Genomic DNA, 17397 nt, shown 5'->3' with positions numbered 1-17397 from the left:
TTTGGTTCGCCTCCCCTCTTTTTACATCTGCTTGACTCTCAGGAGGACTAGGGAAGACATATATAATTTTGTTTTACACTAAAGGTGATAGTTCTTGCTTCTATTGTTTTTTTGCCTGTAAAACCAAAGAGATAAGTTCCTTACAGTTATGCAGCTTGTAATTCATTTTGTAAAACAAAAACAAAAAAAACCCCAGCTTAAATAAAATAAAGTTTGTAATTATTATCTGAATAAACTGCATTCAGTTGTTATACCACTCATACTAATTCTATGGTAAAGCAAGTTACACGTGATGCATTTTATGTTCCTAAAGTAACGAAAGTTACTTCTGTTTTATAAAGAGTACTTAAGAAAACAAGTACAGTATTGCATTTCCCCCCCAGTTTTTCAAAAATAAATAAATCAGTCCCTTACCCACTGAAACCCCTAGAAGCAAACTATTTCCCCCTCATGGCTTCAAAGTTGCAAAAAACAAAAACAAAAACCCAACCTCCCGCCCCCCACATCCACCCACCTCTCCCTTTCAAATGATGACTACATCTATACAGAGCCCCTTGCATACAGAGGCTACATGTGCATTTCTCCCTGCTCTCCCAGGTGCTTCTCAACCCCCCCCCCCACATGGGTGTCTTCAGGAATTTTTCCAGCAGGAGTATTTTCAGCAGAGGATAAAATAAACACTGAAAGCATGGATCAGGCTGATTTCCCATGGAAAAAATGTGAAGAATGGTGTCTGGGTTTTGCCTCCTATCTCAGGTTCTAAAAATAATAGAAACTTACATAAAGGAAACAAAAGAAAGCTTGGCATCTAGGGATTATGGTTTATCCCAAAGAAAGGCCTTCATCCACATGCACCAGATCAGCAACCCCTGGTTTAGAGGGCAGTTGTGAAAAGTAGTTCACTGGGTGAGGTTGAAGATGGTTCATTGCATTGCACTTAAAGGAAAAAATGAAATACAAATGTAAACAATAATTATAATTAATAAGAGGTGGAGCAAATTATTTTTGCATAAAAATTTTGTTCACATGATTCAGATTTTCATCTTGCTCTTACCTTTTTTTCGGCAATGCAAAGAAGAATAGGAATCAAGGCAGGTTGAAAAAAGATTGCAGGTTGTTAACAGGAGCTGGTGGAATAATTAGTGATAAGAGAAGACTGATTGCTTTGATGGTAACTTTACAAGACATTGGAAATCTCCCTAAACCCACCCTCACCACTGGAATCTCTTTCTAGCTTTCAAAGTTTTGTCTGTACAGTATTGTATTTTCAGTTTATACTAAGATAGTTGTTCGCTCACTGAACAAAACAAGATCATTGTATAATTTGTTGTGTCCATAGCTAGAAGCTTACAACATAGCTGTCAAGTTTCGGATTTGAAAATAAGGGATCAGCATTCTCACCTATCCCGGGGATAGTCACATGTCAGTGGTGGGCGGAGCCAGAAGCAAAAGTGGGCGGAGCAGCAATGTAAACTCCAAGCGGGCTCGGGGCAGAACAAAGAGGAGGGCAGCCATGTGCTCCGCGCGATGGAGCCCCATCGTCGTCTTGTCTGATCCCATCAAAACAGGACAGGAAGCAGCAGCTGCTCAAAGGCAGCCAGGCTCCGCCCACCAGCTAACCCTATTGGCCGGCTGAGGGGCTCGGCGGCAACGGATAAGGGGTGATGCAGGGGGAGGAATACACCCCCCTGTATGCACAGGAAGCGACTCCCACTTGCTTTGAGGGCTGAGGTTTTTCTCTCCAAGTAGGCGAGGTATTCCCACCCAGTCCCTGGCCAGCAGGGGAGGAGCTGCTTCCATTAAAAACGGGAAATTTAAGAGAAATAAAAAATAAGGGAGAGCAGCGGGAAACTGCTTGAAATAAGGGAGAATCCCGGGGAAAATGGGATACTTGACAGCCCTGGCATACAAATAGAATGTTTTAACATATATTTTATGCCAAATTCCATTGAGAATATATTTTATGTAAAGAGCATCACAGATGAATGTAATATATTCCTAAAGTGATTTTGTGTTATTCATAAACTTCATTTTTAGTGAAGTATCGTTTAGTATAGTTCTTCATATAAGATTAATAAAGAAAACTAGCTGGGCATGCCCTGTACAACCTCAGCAAATATATCAGTCTTTTCCTTAATATTTTAATTGTTCTTTGGCAGCTACAAATGCTGATGGATTTGCACTGTATTTCCTGGGTGAATGCAATAATGTAAGTATAAGTATGTCAAGCTATGTTTTATATGGAGATCTCCCATCTGCAAGGCACTTATGCATTGATTATGAGATGTGGTTCTGTAAATGCAGCTATCAATCTGTATTGATGAACAAATTGCTCTCTGCTGACCTACCAAAAGAATCTCCATTAATTAATAGCTTTGTTTAAATTTGTATTACTAAACCAGAAAAGGCCATGGGTTGACTTCTTGCTACTGCCCTAAGTACACATACTGGAGAGTAAGTTCCCTTGAACTCTGTGGGATAGACCTCTGAGTTTAGGACTACTCCTGTTTTCCTTTGATTGTGAAAACTGTCAATTTTTCAATTTCTTCATTAACACGATCCATCCCTTATCCTAGGGCTCATAAGTTACCTTAGGGGTATTTTTGAGAAAAGCTATGAATTGTTTTTGTGAAAGACCAAGCATGTAGTTTTCTCTGGATCACTTTACATCCTTGTTGATATCTTCAGATAATGTTAATAACCTAAGTAGCATGATCTTTTGCAAAAAAATGTTTCCTTTTATATATCCTATTTATCCACAGATCTAACAATTCTGCCATTAAAAGTGCTTGCCTCTAATTAAATTATGTTTCATTGGCCAACATCTTGTAGGAAGGCTTATTTTAATTTTGTTATATTCCCCCCCCCCCATGAATTCACATTTAAGTCCTTGAAGAACTATTGGGCATATGCCCTCTAGTGACACCAGTCTATTGGAGTTTGATAGTTGATAACTTCTTCCTTTGTCAGAATTATTGTGAGTATTACCTCCCTGACAAATGGATGAGAATAGCGATGTAGCTATGGGATGGGTTCAGTTGTGGCTTGTGGGGTGCTGTAGGCATGACTATTTTGCTGACTTGGCTTCTCAACGCCACATGTGGCTGTCAGTTACTGAGATAAGGAGATGCCAGGCACTGCGCCAAGCTCCAACTACTACGTTCACACTGTGCTGAGCTCCCCACTGCCTTGGTCCTTTCCCTCTTAATGATGGGCAGCAATGTGTGGCATTGGGAACCCAGATCAGCAACACAGCCAAGTCAGCCACTGCTAGGTAGGTTTCACCTTTCCGTACGTGTTGACATGATACATTTACTCTCAAAATGATAGTTACAGGTAGGTAGCCATGTTGGTCTGCCATAGTCAAAACAAAACAAAAAATAAAATTCCTTCCAGTAGCACCTTAGAGACCAACTCAATTTGATCTTGGCATGAGCTTTCGTGTGCATGCACACTTCTTCAGATACCTCTCAAAATGATAGTAAGAAGCCAGAGAAACAATACAGGCTTATGCTTTAAGGTGAATTCATTATGCTGTTATTCTAGAATACAAAACATTGAATTGTTACTTAGTTCTACACAATGCGCAGTGCCACCTAGTGACTCTGCTAAACATTTTATGCCATGGAATAGCTTATAGCTGTCCCTTACTGAACCTAGTACGTAATGGGAATTACTGTATTTCTTATGGGTTGAATTCAGAGAACCGCAAGTGGAACTCTGTTCACACAGCAGGACTTTATCGGAACCTCCTCTGCATTGCAACCTTCAGCGGCTCCCAAAAGCTGCTCTTGGGGGCTGAGGGGCTTTCCAGGATGGTGTGGGAAAAGGCATTGGGGATGTACATAATGGGGAAATCACCAGAATTGCGGGGGGGGGGGTGCTGCCTCGGGCAAGTGAAAGTGTCTCTCCGCGAATGCAGAACACCCTTAGTCTCAAGCCAGAGTTACTTGCTTTTCATGCATTTTTTTGTCGGGGAGAGATTAGATGAGGCAAAACATTATTTGTTTAAGAACACAAGATTTCTACTGGATCAGGCAACCTGGTGCCCTCCAGATGCTTTGGGATACAAACCCCATCAGCCAATGATCAGGGATAATGGGATTTTCACCTGGAAGGTTGGGTAAGCTAAACTATAGTTGGGCATAAATTGACACGTAATAGGCCATTGCTGCACTTCTGAAATCTAAATCTGAAGCATACAAGTACACTTGCCTGCCGGTGGTTTCCTGATCATGCCATTGTCAGTGCGCCAACCTACTCACAGCCGCACTCCTTGCCGACAGCCCAGCTCTTGCTGGGTTTCTTTTATAGCAGAGCTTTCAGAGTGACTCACAACAGCCACGTTCATATGTAATACTAAGTTATGGTTTGTGCCTGGTTTTTGTTAATAAATCATGTTTAAAGCTCAAGGTGACCCACAGACAAACAGCCCGTAGCTTGTTACATCAAAGGTTGGTTTTTCTCCTCCCTGCCTAATCTGCACTTCCCACTTGATATGCCTCCTTATGCCTCCGCATTATCCTAGTACGGCATTGCCTCTCATTGTGTTGTCATCCCCATCTCCATGTGTTGGCTTTGCAAATGGGCAGGGAAATCCCCTTGGAACTCTTCAGCTGCTCTTGGCAATGGCTGCAGTCCACCAGAATCCCTCCTCTCGCCCCCCCCCCGAAGAAACATCGTATACCTTCTCTTTAGCCAAGAAGCTCATTTCCTTCTTGCTTGCATGACACTGGGGTTGAAGATTCTCCCAGCGCAAGATCCAAAGCAGCATTTTTCAGTACCATTCCCCCCATCCCTCAGTGAAACAGTGCTTTTCTATGCAAGATTCAACCCTGCGTTTCCCCAAAGTCTTTCCACCTCTCTTTTTATGTGTGAAGGGAATTGCTGGACCCAAGTAGCAGTTTGTGGTAAGAATGGAATAGGATAGAAGCATATGTGAGTAATAGTGCACTTACCATCCTCTTAGTACAGAGGATGATAATCCTCTTCAAAAACAAACAAACCAACCAACAAACAAACAAACAAACATGGAGCATGGTGCTATTTCTACCATGTTCTCTTACCTGACAGACTGCTAGGGGAGTGGGAGAAGTTCCTTTAAAACTCAACCTGATTTTATTATAAAAACGATGGCTGGGATTCTGAATTTGCTCCCGTTGGCAAGAGTATTCCTTAAGCAGAATTCCATTTACATGATGACCCCCATAGCAATTTTCCATCCATGCTTATTTTCATTTGGAGCGTTGCATCGTTTAGCAAAATCAATTGTGTTGGAAAAGTTTCATAAGGACAAAATAGTGAATTAACCTTCCCCTGCGCCATATTTCAACATTTCAAAAAAATGTAAATGAATGTAAACTACTGATTTCAGGATTGTTCTGGTATAACATTATGATTACTATGGAAAGAGTCAAACATTTAAAACACAGTTTTCTTTTTTTGTACTTCCCCCCATTAGAGCCTCTGTGTGTTCACGCCACCAGGAGCGAAGGATGGACAACCACATCTTGTTCCTGTGGGACCCATTATGCTTGGCACCACAGTATCTGCATATGTAGCCAAATCTAGAAAAACGTTATTAGTAGAAGATATTTTGGGGGTAAATTACTTTCTTTTTTCTTTTTCTTTTTTTTAAAAAAAACAATGTCAGGCTGCAAATGTCTCCGTACCTATGTGGGAGTGAGTTCTGTTCAGGCAAAGTGGATTGATTCAAATCATCAGTTAAATCAAGAAAAAAGAGGTTTCAAACAAGTTTCCCAGTAATTCTGCTTCATGTATTTCATAAACAATGGTGCAATTTCTTTCCTAAAGTGAATCAGGCAACCCCCAAATGCAGGCTGTTTCGCAAAGAACAAAATCTATCCAGTCATAAATCAACATGGCCTAGCAATGATACACCCCTTTGCCAATGTTGAACAGAATCTGTAATACACCTGAAGGCTAGGCTGTGAGTTTGTCCTCAAGATTTCAACAGAGATATCCCAGATTTACAGACGAAACTGACATAACTTTAGCGATAAGGGGGGAAAACACACCATTAAGTTTAAAACTGTGCTTGCCTTCCTAGGATGAGCGGTTTCCCAAAGGTACTGGATTGGAATCAGGAACTCGCATCAAGTCTGTGCTTTGTTTGCCAATAGTTACTACACTTGGTGACTTGATTGGTATCCTGGAGCTTTATCGACACTGGGGCAATGACACCTTCCTCCTCAGCCACCAGGAGGTAAAGCCTAAATGTGACAGTGGGTATTTGAATGTTGCTTTGGGGAAGGTATGAAGCCACTTTCATAGTTGGGGATCAGATTTCACATTATTAATTTGCACTGGGCCAAATCATTGATCTGGTTGACGTGTCACATCAAGTTGAAAATAAACTATGGTTGAAAGTAAACTGTGGTTGAATGTGAATGAGCAGCATGCTTGCACATGCTGGTTGAAAGTTACCAAGGTTCTTCTCTTGTGTATCATCATTGAGGCTCCTGCTGCAGCTTCAGAAAGGAGAGTATGATTCTATGAAATGCGGCTGCCAATTATGTTACTGCCAGCTGTAGCCAGTGGAGGACCCAGAAATGGGGCATTGCAGGAGCAGAATTGCTGGTCACTAATACAGTTCAGGAAATAAGGATTTTCTTTTGTTTCAGGTTGCAACAGCGAATCTTGCATGGGCTTCTGTAGCAATACATCAAGTAGAGGTAAGACTGTGGAAAAAGTTTTAGTTTTTTAAGGAAAACAGTAAACAGATTCTAGGAATATAAAACATGATTGATCAGCCTTGTAATATCTGATTGATGTAAACTGTTTGACAACACAATCAAGTTATATTTCATTATCTGTATTTCAAAAGGGTGTACAGATAGCTTGCAACTTATGTGCATTTAATTTATGTACATTCAGCTTTACGCGCTTGGCAAATTAGGGGTATGGGTATCCAGGAAAGGATTTTGGCAATTCCATCTGCCGTTGAGACCAATTTGTTTTGACTACATGCAATTTTGGCTTTAGGTGCTATCCCTGGAATGTAACCCCAGCATAAATTGAGAGTCATTCAATTACTTAATAATTACTTTTTGACTTGAACCCAGTTCAGGTCAGGCTTTCACCACCATGATGCAGGTTTGGATGTGGACAAGTCAAAACATACCTTTCTATGAGCACGGCATGTGTGTGTCCTAAAGTTCCGTTTGAGCCTCCATTTCCCCAAGGCCCACCCAATACTTTAAAAAATATTTTGGGTGATAGCCAGTGTTAGTCATACTCAGAGTAGACCCAAGGATTTATGTTATTGCAATCCATTGATTTCTGTGTGTTGAATCGGAGTATGAAATCTTGCAGATTTAAAGTCTTACACCGGGATGGGAAACTTTTTCTGGCTGGTGGGCCAGATTTTTATCTGCCAACTCCTCGTGGGGCAACTTAAAAAACCCAAAATGTTTTATTGATTTGAAATGAATTGTACAACAGTCAACATAACAGATGACAATGTATATATAGAGCCAAAGGGTACAACCAGGACTGGTGGGCCAAAACTGAGATGTGGGCAGGGCCGTTGTCTGTCCGTCAGACAATCTGACATAGTGACATCAGGTGATGCTGTGCTTTGAAGCCCCACTTGTCAGGACTTCAAAGAGCAGCCCTTTGCAAGCAGCCCTGTTCTGCTCCTTAAACCCCCCAAAATTGGAGGTTTAAAGAGTTTTTATTGTAGGTGGGTAATTCCATAGTAATTAACATAACATTGTAAACTTCTTTATATAACATTATTTGCTTAGCTAATATTATTTGAACTAGAATTAACATTAAACACTTTGTGTGTTTACTGGAATGATTTTCCCTACTGACATAATAAGCCAGGAAAATAATGGTAGGTGCTGCTGCTTAAAGGTTTTCTGGCAAACAAGCTGTGGCCAACATAGAATCATAGAGTTGAAAGGGATCCAAGAGTCATCTAGTCCAACCCCCTGCAATGCAGGAATCTCAGCTAAAGCATCCATGACAGATGGCCATCCAACCTCTGTTTAAAAACCTCCAAGGAAGGAGAGTCCACCACCTCTTGTGGGAGTCTATTGAAGAACAGCTCTTACTGTCAGAAAGTTTTTCCGAACGTTTAGTCAGAATCTCCTTTCTTGCAACTTGAAGCCATTGATTCGAGTCCTACTCTCCAGAGCATGAGAAAACAAGCATGCTCCCTCCTCCATGTGACAGCCCTTAAAATATTTGAAGATGGCCATCATATTACCTCTCAGTCTTTTCTTTTCCAGGCTAAACATACCCAGCTCCTTCAAGTGCTCCTCATAAGGCTTAGTTTCCAGACTCTTGATCATCTTGGTTGCCCTCCTCTGCACACATTCCAGCTTGTCAACACCCATCTTAAATTGTGGTGCCCAGAATTGGATACAGTATTCCAAGTATGGTCTGACTAAGGCAGAATAAAAGGTAAAGGGTAAAGGGACCCCTGACCATTAGGTCCAGTCGCGGACGACTCTGGGGTTGCGGCGCTCACCTCGCTTTACTGGCCGAGGGAGCCGGTGTAAAGTTTCCAGGTCATGTGGCCAGCATGACTAAGCCACTTCTGGCGAACCAGAGCAGCACACAAAAACACCATTTACCTTCCTGCTGGAGCGGTACCTATTTATCTACTTGCACTTTGACATGCTTTCGAACTGCTAGGTGGGCAGGAGCAGGGACCAAGCAATGGGAGCTCACCCCGTTGTGGGGATTCGAACCACCAACCTTCTGATCAGCAAGCCCTGGGCTCTATGGTTTAACCCACAGCGCCACTCGCGTCCCTTAAAACAGAATTGTTGTTGTTGTTGTTCAGTCGTTCAGTCGTGTCCGACTCTTCGTGACCCCATGGACCAGAGCACGCCAGGCACGCCTATCCTCCACTGCCTCTCGCAGTTTGGCCAAACTCATGTTACTAGCTTCGAGAATACTGTCCAACCATCTCATCCTCTGTCGTCCCCTTCTCCTTGTGCCCTCCATCTTTCCCAAAATCAGGGTCTTTTCTAGGGAGTCTTCTCTTCTCATGAGGTGGCCAAAGTACTGGAGCCTCAACAGGCTAAAACAGAATAGAGTGGTACTATTACTTCCCTTGATCTGGACAATATATTTCTGTTGATGCAGCCTAGAATAGCTTTAGCATTTTTTTGCGGCTGTATCACACTGTTGACTCATGTTAAGCTTATGGTCCACCAAGACCCCTAGATCCTTATCACATATACTGCTAGTAAGCCAGGTGTCCTCCATCCTATATTTGTGCATCTGGTTCTTTCTGCCTGTGCAGAGCCGTACATTTGTCCCTATTGAAATTCATTTTGTTAGCTTGCGCCCAGTTCTCCAATCTGTCAAGGTAATTTTGAATTCTGATTCTGTCTTCTGCGGCATTAGCTACCCCTTCCAGTTTGGTGTCACCTGCAGATTTGATGAGCATCCCCTCAATTTCATTATCCAAGTCATTTATAAAGATATTGAACAACAATGGGCCCAGGAAAGAACCCTGTGGCACCTCACTTGTCACTTTTTTTCCAGGATGACAAGGAACCATTAATGAGTACTCTTTGGTTTGTTCAGTCAACCAGCTACAAATCCACCTAACAGTTACCTCGTTCAACCCACATTTTACCAGCTTCCTTGCGAGAATATCATGGGGGACTTTGTCAAAAAGCCTTACTGAAATCAAGATGCACTATATCCACAGCATTTTCCTGATCCACCAAGTTTGTAACTCCATCAAAAAAAGAAATCAGATTGGTCTGGCATGACTTATTTTTGAGAAACCCATGCTGGGTCTTAGTAATCACAGCATCCTTTTCTAAATGCTCACAGACCGACTATTGAATTATCTGTTCTTAGACCTTCCCAGGTATCGATATCAAGCTCACTGGTCAGTAGTTACCTGGGTCTTCCTTCCCCCCTTTTTGGACGATGGGGACAACATTTGCCTGCCTCCAGTCTGTAGGGACATCACCTGTTCTCCAAGAATTCTCAAAAATAATAGACAAAGGCTCTGAAATTACACCCGCAAGTTCCTTTAGTACCCTGAGATACATCAGGCCCTGGAGATTTGAATTCATTTAAAGTAGCTAGGTGTTCCCTTACTACCTCTTTTCCTATCTTGGACTGGAGCTCCCTCCTTACATCATTTATTCTGTTCTCACCAGGTTGGGCATCGCTTTCCTTTTGGGTGAAGACAGAGGCAAAGTAGGTGTTGAGCAGTTCCGCCTTTTCTCTCTCACCCAACAGCATTTCTCCACCTTCCCCACACAGAGGACCTACCATCTGCTTGTTCTTCTTACTTCAGACAGCAGAAGAAACCTTTATTATTATTTTTAACCTCTTTTGCAAGCCTGAACTCATTCTGAGCTTTAGCCAGCCTGACTTCCCCCCTGCAGCTGTTGGCTATTCGAGTATACTCCTCCTTTGTGATTTCCCCTTTCTTTCATTTCTTATATATGCCCTTCTTAACTCTCAGCTCATCTGTATGCTCCTTATGCAGCCACACCAGTTTCCTTAGATGCCTCCCACTTTTCTTTCTTTCTTGGTATTGTCTGCATTTGGGCCTTCAGTATTTCTCCTTTTAGAAACTCCCATCCTTCTTGGACTCCCTTCTCATTAAGTATTTCTGACCACAGGATCACACCCAGTAGCTCCTTCAGCTTTTTGAAATTGGCCTTCTTAAAGTCCAGAGTGTGTGTCCGACTAGTTTCCCCTTGCCTCTGTATCCTGAAACCCAGGAGAACATGATCACTTCCTCCCAAGTTTCTGAGCACTTCCACTTCATCGATCAGTTCCCCCCTATTGGTGAGAACCAGGTCCAAGATAGATGATCGCCTTGTTGGTGACAATTCACTGCCTCATTGCACAAATACCTCCCAGCAAGACCCTGTGAAAATGACACCTTATTGTGCATTTACAAATTGAAGGTCACCAGCAAGTCCATATGAGAAGTTGTAATGCCCACTGGAATTTACACTTGGCTGTGGAAGCCCCTCATGATTCCCCTCCCCCCTTTTCAACCAACTTTTATATTTATTTGCAGGGAAGACAAATGTTAAGGAAGTCATTTTTGTGTTTTAAAGAAGAGGATTCTATATTTATGAACATAATATTGCCACCACCTGGCCAACAATTCAATTTCCCTCAAACTCAACAACAACAAAGTTGCCCAGTTGGCACCAGTGCTTCAGTGTCTGTTTCTGCTTCAGTGCCTTCCTTCAGAATAATTACATTTACCATAGGGGAATCATCCCCTTTGTCTCTTCAGTTTAGAATATTTTTTGGAGGGAAATTACACTTCTGTTCAAAACTGCCTTCAGCCTTTTACAGGGTTGTACTGTTAACCTGAGGCTCAGCAAGAGACCTTTGGTTCCTGAGGAGAATGCCTGTATGTATAGATGAGCCTTGTTATTCAGTTCAGTTTAGCTAGGGAGATGAATCAGAATGAGACTGGTTCCTTGATAAATCTGAAAGGAAGCTGGTAGAAGCTTCTTCATGCTTCAAGAAAGTGGGTGAGGTGGGGGGTCTAGCAGAGAAATACCAATTCTGCCTTTTCTAAACCACACCCAGGTTGAAGTTGCTGATAGTTAACCTTAGAAAGTTTAAATTATCTGTCTTCTAAAAGCATTAACATATGTCCACCCTCCCCTTGTCTGACTTGTCTTTCAGATGGTAAGCTTCTTGAGGGCAGGGACCTGTCTCTTTTTGTAAAACTCTGTAAGGTGCCCTGCATTGATGGTATGGTACAAATAATAAGGCCTAATAATTATTAAACTGTTAGGAAAACAATTATGACAACCCTAAAAAGGGATTTAAGTGACAAAATCACAACACATATATTCCATGTAAGTTGTGCAGATTGTGGTGTTATGTTGGTCGTAAGAATTGCTGCATGTAAAACACATGATAGGTAACATCTCAGCACATTTTCTTGATGCTAGCATCTTAAAGAAGAGCATATAGTTATTTTCATTTGTTGAGGGAGGAGGGAGTATGTGTTCTTCTGACTACATACTCAACCAATGTAAGTTTCATTAGTTTAAGTTGATCTGATTTTATTCCATGCATTAATTTTCTTCTCAGTTTACTGAATGAGAAAGCAAAACTGTCAGTACAATAAAAGGTCATTAACCTATTGTCTATTTTCTTGGAGAGGTCTTTAACTGAATATTTGGGGAAAAAATGAAAGAAATTCTGAGTCATCTTACATGTCGTGTTTCTGGTTGTTTTACTCACATGTAAAATGCCATTTTGAAAAACGGTTGTCAGATGATGAAATTTTGGAAAACTATCTTTAACATGATATAGAACATGTTAACTACATATGAAAATGAAAGATAGGCCTGTAAATTGACATTGTCATGGAATTACCCAAGTTTAAAGAGCAGGGCAGGCTGTTTGCAAGGGACTTTCAAGCAGCCCCATGCTGCTTTTTGAACCTCTGGTTTTCAGGGGTTCAAAGAGCAGTGTTGGAAAAACAAAACAGATTCCATTGAGCAAGGTGCTCTCCCACTGCTCATCGGTTGATGGGCAAGTGGAAGTGTGCCTTGCCCCAGCAAAGGAAAAACAGGAAACTCACTTTGAGTTCCTGTTTGTCCCTTTAAGCACTGCCCATACCAGCCTCACACCTGATGCCATATATGATTTCAGATGCAGGGCAGGTGGGTATGGCTTCCCCAGAATGGCTGCACAGACCAAATGGGGAGGCTTGGCAGGTCATACTAGTGTTTCCCTACTCCTGGTCTTTGCTTAATCATGAACTTAGCTCTCTGCCACTGAATCAGTGAGATTTAAAAACCCAAATGGTTCTTAACCCTCACAAGTGCTTTCCTCTTCACTTAGGGACAATCAAAATTCTTTGCCTGTACCCTGAAAACTTCTGTAACTCACTTTTCTTCCCAGCTACTTCCACCAGTTTATTTTATTTTTTTATAAAATACCCCAAACTCACTTTTTTAAAAAAATCTAACCAAATCTGAGAGAGCTACCATGAACTTGGCAATGGTGGTAAGTGATGTAGGCCTGGGTCTGCCTCTTTCTTTTAAGAACCCAGAACATGTACATATTACTCAGCCAAAGGATTTGATAGAAAATAATATAGCTTATTTACCTCAGTTATTGCTTGTCTTAGATGTTGTTTATATAAGATGAGTAAATGGGGGGGGGGAGACAATCTTTCTTAAACAGAAAATTGAACACTTTACCTGTCTGAACAGGTTAGTAGAACTGACTGCGAGCTGGTATCCTAGGTTTCTGCATTCAGAATTTATATGCAGAGGAGGCCACAAACAGTAAAGTATTCAGGCTCACAGTGTAAGAGCTGCCATTTTAGACAATTAGAAAAATACAATAAATCAGAGTTGGCATATCTGTAAACACAATAAATCTAAAGCTAAAGATGTGTATATGTATGAATATATATATCTAATTTTAGATAGCATATATATCCCATACACTTGATTGTAACATTTTGCTTATATAAGCAATAGTATTTCAAATGTTCTGGTCAGGTATCGAAGGGCCTCGCTAAGCAGACTGAACTGAACGATTTCCTGCTTGACGTTTCAAAGTAAGTGACACTTACAACTCATTCTCAATTAGTTGCATGAAATATGTGTGATGCAGAATCATGGAAGGTAGCAAATGTCATGTCTTGTTACTGCCCTTAGTATATTACCAACTGGAATAGAAAGATAAGCACAGAAATCTTATGCACACTTATATTGAACTCAGTGGGACTTACTTCTGAGTAGGCATGCATAAGACTATGTGTAAACTATGGCGGAAGAAACATTAATGCTAACTTGTTATTTATCTTGGTTTCAGTAACAGAGTGCATCTATCTGCAAAAGTCTTAGCAATAAATAAATAAATTGTACATAAACAGCAAGAAAATATAAATTCTTCATAAGAATAATTTTGTGCACTATGTTAAAAAGGTAAAAGTAAAGGGACCCCTCACCATTAGGTCCAGCCGTGTCCGACTCTGGGGTTGCAGTGCTCATCTCGCGTTACTGGCCGAGGGAGCCGGCTTACAGCTTTCGGGTCATGTGGCCAGCATGACAAAGCCGCTTCTGGCGAACCAGAGCAGCGCACAGAAATGCCGTTTACCTTCCCGCCGGAGCGGTACCTATTTATCTACTTGCACTTTGTCGTGCTTTCAAACTGCTAGGTGGGCAGGAGCTATGTTACTCTTGTGGAAAGCAAATGTACACATTCGGCATTGACCTCAGGATGTTTTCTATAAGGTTTAGGAATGGATGTTACATGATGACAGTTCTTACCCAGACAGAAACACTGTCTTATATTTCTTCTTTCTTGTCAGTCTGAATGTAACACAAAAAGGTACACAGTTTTTGGAATAATATCTGCCTCTTGGAAATAATGAAATCTAATGGCCAGCGATGCTTGAGAATGTGGAACATTCAAAGCATATTTGGTTAATACATCTGGTGCTTATCCGTTAGTGACTTTGGGTGCCTGGGACAGCTACTATATATTAATCAGGGAGAGAGAGAGCTGCTGTAGTAGCTTGTGGAAGCAAGGTCAGCTTGTTTTTCCAGTCCTGCTGCACCTGGCTTTAGGAGGGAATATTTGCTGGTGTGCTCACAGAACCAGGTATAGAGAAGCCCGCTGTCAGTGTCCTGCTACCAATGCAAAGAGGAAGAGGATATAAAAAATGAAATAAACATTGCCTGTATTATTGTACAAATAAAAGTCATTTAGAGGTGGTGTAATTTGAAAAATATATATGTTATAATACGCCCAGCACATGGAAATTGCTGAAGGCAGCTAAAGCAGTTTCTTTAGCAAGATGAAAGAAGATGGATAGCTTCGTCGAGTGGAGCTTATAAGGGTGAAATGTTAAAAAGAATCACAAATGTTTGATTATCATCTTATCTACTGGATTGTATGATTATACATCTGCTCTGGACCTTTGCTTAATTGAAGGATCCCCCATCCATTCTGGTACAGAAGTTGGAGTTTGCAGATTAGGCAAGAGAGATCTGGGTTCAATTCCCTGTTCTCTTAGTTACCTCCTTACCTTTTAGTTTACGTCATAGGATTGTTGTAGGGGTAACATTTTTGCTGCTGTGAGCTTCTTGGAGGAAGAATAGGATACATATGTGATAAATAAGTCCCCCCATGTAGAACAAACAGATGATGGGTTGTTTGGGTTTGTCAGCACTGGCCATTTCTATAGCACTGCCAAAGATGACAAATCAAGTTTTCTGTTCTGTGTGCATGGATCCAATCCAGTTTAGAATCTACCAGTAAAGCTTCAGTTGCCAGATGTGGTCCTTAAAGGGGCACATAGGGCACAGTTGAGCAAGATGATCAATTCATTACAAGCCTATGCAAGGAGAAGATTTATGTGGTATTGTTTCATAAATAGATGATAACCTATTGTTTTTATCAGTAAATGAAAACCAGCATGGGTCATTGTGGTAGTGAAATCTATAAATGATGTTATTAATAAGAACTTCACCTATTATTCTGCAGAACCTATTTTGATAACATTGTCGCAATAGATGCTCTACTTGAAAATATCATGGTAATGTATCTTTTCCTCTAATGTCAACATTACATCTTACTTTTCAAGTCTTCCTCTTTGAAATCTAGTTTATATACTGTGTCCTGATTGTGTGTCTGTTTCAAATCAGTGCATGTTCGAAGTATTACTTTTTAGAAGAATTACATATAAATTATTTTTAAAAATTGTGTAGTGCTATAGTAAAATAATTTGATTTGCTAATTGATATTTTTTTCCACTGCCATTACATAGTGAGATCTCCAAGAGAATGTGAAGCAAGCAACCCTGGTGCTAATTGACAGTTGTTTAGCATGAATGTGTGAACGTGCAGGTTCCTGGAAAGGAGGTTGCAGACGTCTTGCTCCAGTCCTGTTGCTGCTGTGCGCTAAGCCATGGTTTGGCTTGGTGTGTTACCTGAACCTAGGCTCATGGTTTGTCTGGCAGAGACAAACTATGAGCCAGTGGTTCATACAATGCACCAAGCCAAACTATGGCTTAGCGCACAGCAGCAGGAGGACCAGAGGAAGAGCAAAGCAGCCACAATCTCCTCTCCAGGAGCCTGCAGCTTTATGCTCTGGCATGGTATGGCTTTGTGTTAAGTGTGAACTAAGCCAGTGGCTTGTCAAATGCCACTCAAAGAGCTTTGGTTAACTTTATAGCTCACATTCTCAGGCCCCAACTACTTATGGTGCTTAATGCATAACTTATAGTTGCATGGATCTTTTAAAAATAGTAAATAGCTGCTGCTGTGGGCCCAATCAGGGAAGACTGTGGGGAGGGGTGTTAACTCTAGTTCTCTGCCACAATCTCCATGAAAATTCTCCCCCTGTCACCCAAATGCTACTAGCCTCAGGAGAAAAACTTGGTTTCATTTTGAAAGGTTTTTGTGTAGAGCAAAACAATTCCATTCTGTGTTCTGTCAAAACTCTGAATGTAGTCTGTAATCTGCTCTGGGCATGCCACATTTCTTTGCATAGGCTCTGAGCTTTCAATAGCAGGTGTGGAGAAAATTGTCACCGCTACATCTCTGCACCAGAGGCTTTGCCCATGTCATGCTTTTCCAAGGTAATATATTAAAACCACAAGTCAAAGAGCCAATCCTTAGGGAATACCCTACTGAAAACTGAGTGTTCATGCCTAAAGCTTGTTTCAGATTGCACGTAGCACCCCCACCCCCTTCCAGACTGCTAATGTCAAAAACACCACCTCGTCATGTCAGAGGCCTCAGGTCATGCAAGGCACCAGCCTCACACAGCTCAGGATGTCCACCTCAGATGCCTCAGAAGGCGTAGTGATTTGTTATGGCAACAGTGACGGGTGGAAAATAGTGTTTGTGGATGAGATAAAGGGGCATAAATCAGATTGATAACATGTTGGCTCAGTTTAGTGTGTGTTTATTTGTCATATTGAGTGATATAGTTCTGCCACAATTAACAGTAGTTCCTTGAAAAAGCAATCTTTTTTTTTAATCGGATGGTTTTATTAATGATTATTTCATCTTAATATGCTAAATCTCAGCAATCCATAAGTTATTTTAGGTTTTGTTGTTTGTCACGGAAATAAGTCATTTATTTGAAGGGACGCAATACATGGAGCACAGCTGTGTTGCCTCACTGGGTAGCTGTAAGTGTAAGTTAGAAACAAGGTTGAAATCCACTCCTTTAGAGAAGATAGGAAAGAAAACTGGTTTGAGCAGATTTGTCTGGGACAACAACCCTGTGTGCACTTGAGAACTCACAACTGGGTAAACATAGACTTGAGCTGCATGGGTGATCTAGAACTCACTAATTGCTGTTGGCTACTCTATGGCTTCAAGAGAGGAGAGGAGAGGAAAGATATCTTAGCCTCACCTCTCTGCCACCAAACAA

The 17397-nt window shown here is 41.3% G+C and overlaps 1 protein-coding gene across 9 annotated transcripts in view; it reads left to right on the top strand.

The window, feature by feature from the left end:
• PDE10A (phosphodiesterase 10A) overlaps nt 1-17397 on the top strand; it is a 185619-nt gene that overhangs the window by 141384 nt on the left and 26838 nt on the right. For 7 of the 9 annotated variants that reach the window (XM_033144137.1, XM_033144141.1, XM_033144143.1 and 4 more), the window contains 6 exons: nt 2160-2209; nt 5462-5602; nt 6071-6226; nt 6645-6695; nt 13485-13564; nt 15499-15550. In XM_033144137.1, coding sequence (XP_033000028.1) covers nt 2160-2209; nt 5462-5602; nt 6071-6226; nt 6645-6695; nt 13485-13564; nt 15499-15550 — 530 coding nt within the window. Of the gene's footprint in view, nt 1-2159; nt 2210-5461; nt 5603-6070; nt 6227-6644; nt 6696-11664; nt 11668-13484; nt 13565-15498; nt 15551-17397 lie in introns of all 9 variants that reach the window. The other 2 variants (XM_033144139.1, XM_033144140.1) reach the window with 2 other exon arrangements.

This window comes from Lacerta agilis, chromosome 3, assembly GCF_009819535.1.
Source record: "Lacerta agilis isolate rLacAgi1 chromosome 3, rLacAgi1.pri, whole genome shotgun sequence".
Classification (NCBI taxonomy): domain Eukaryota; kingdom Metazoa; phylum Chordata; class Lepidosauria; order Squamata; family Lacertidae; genus Lacerta; species Lacerta agilis.
This window is presented reverse-complemented; position numbering and strand designations above follow the sequence as displayed.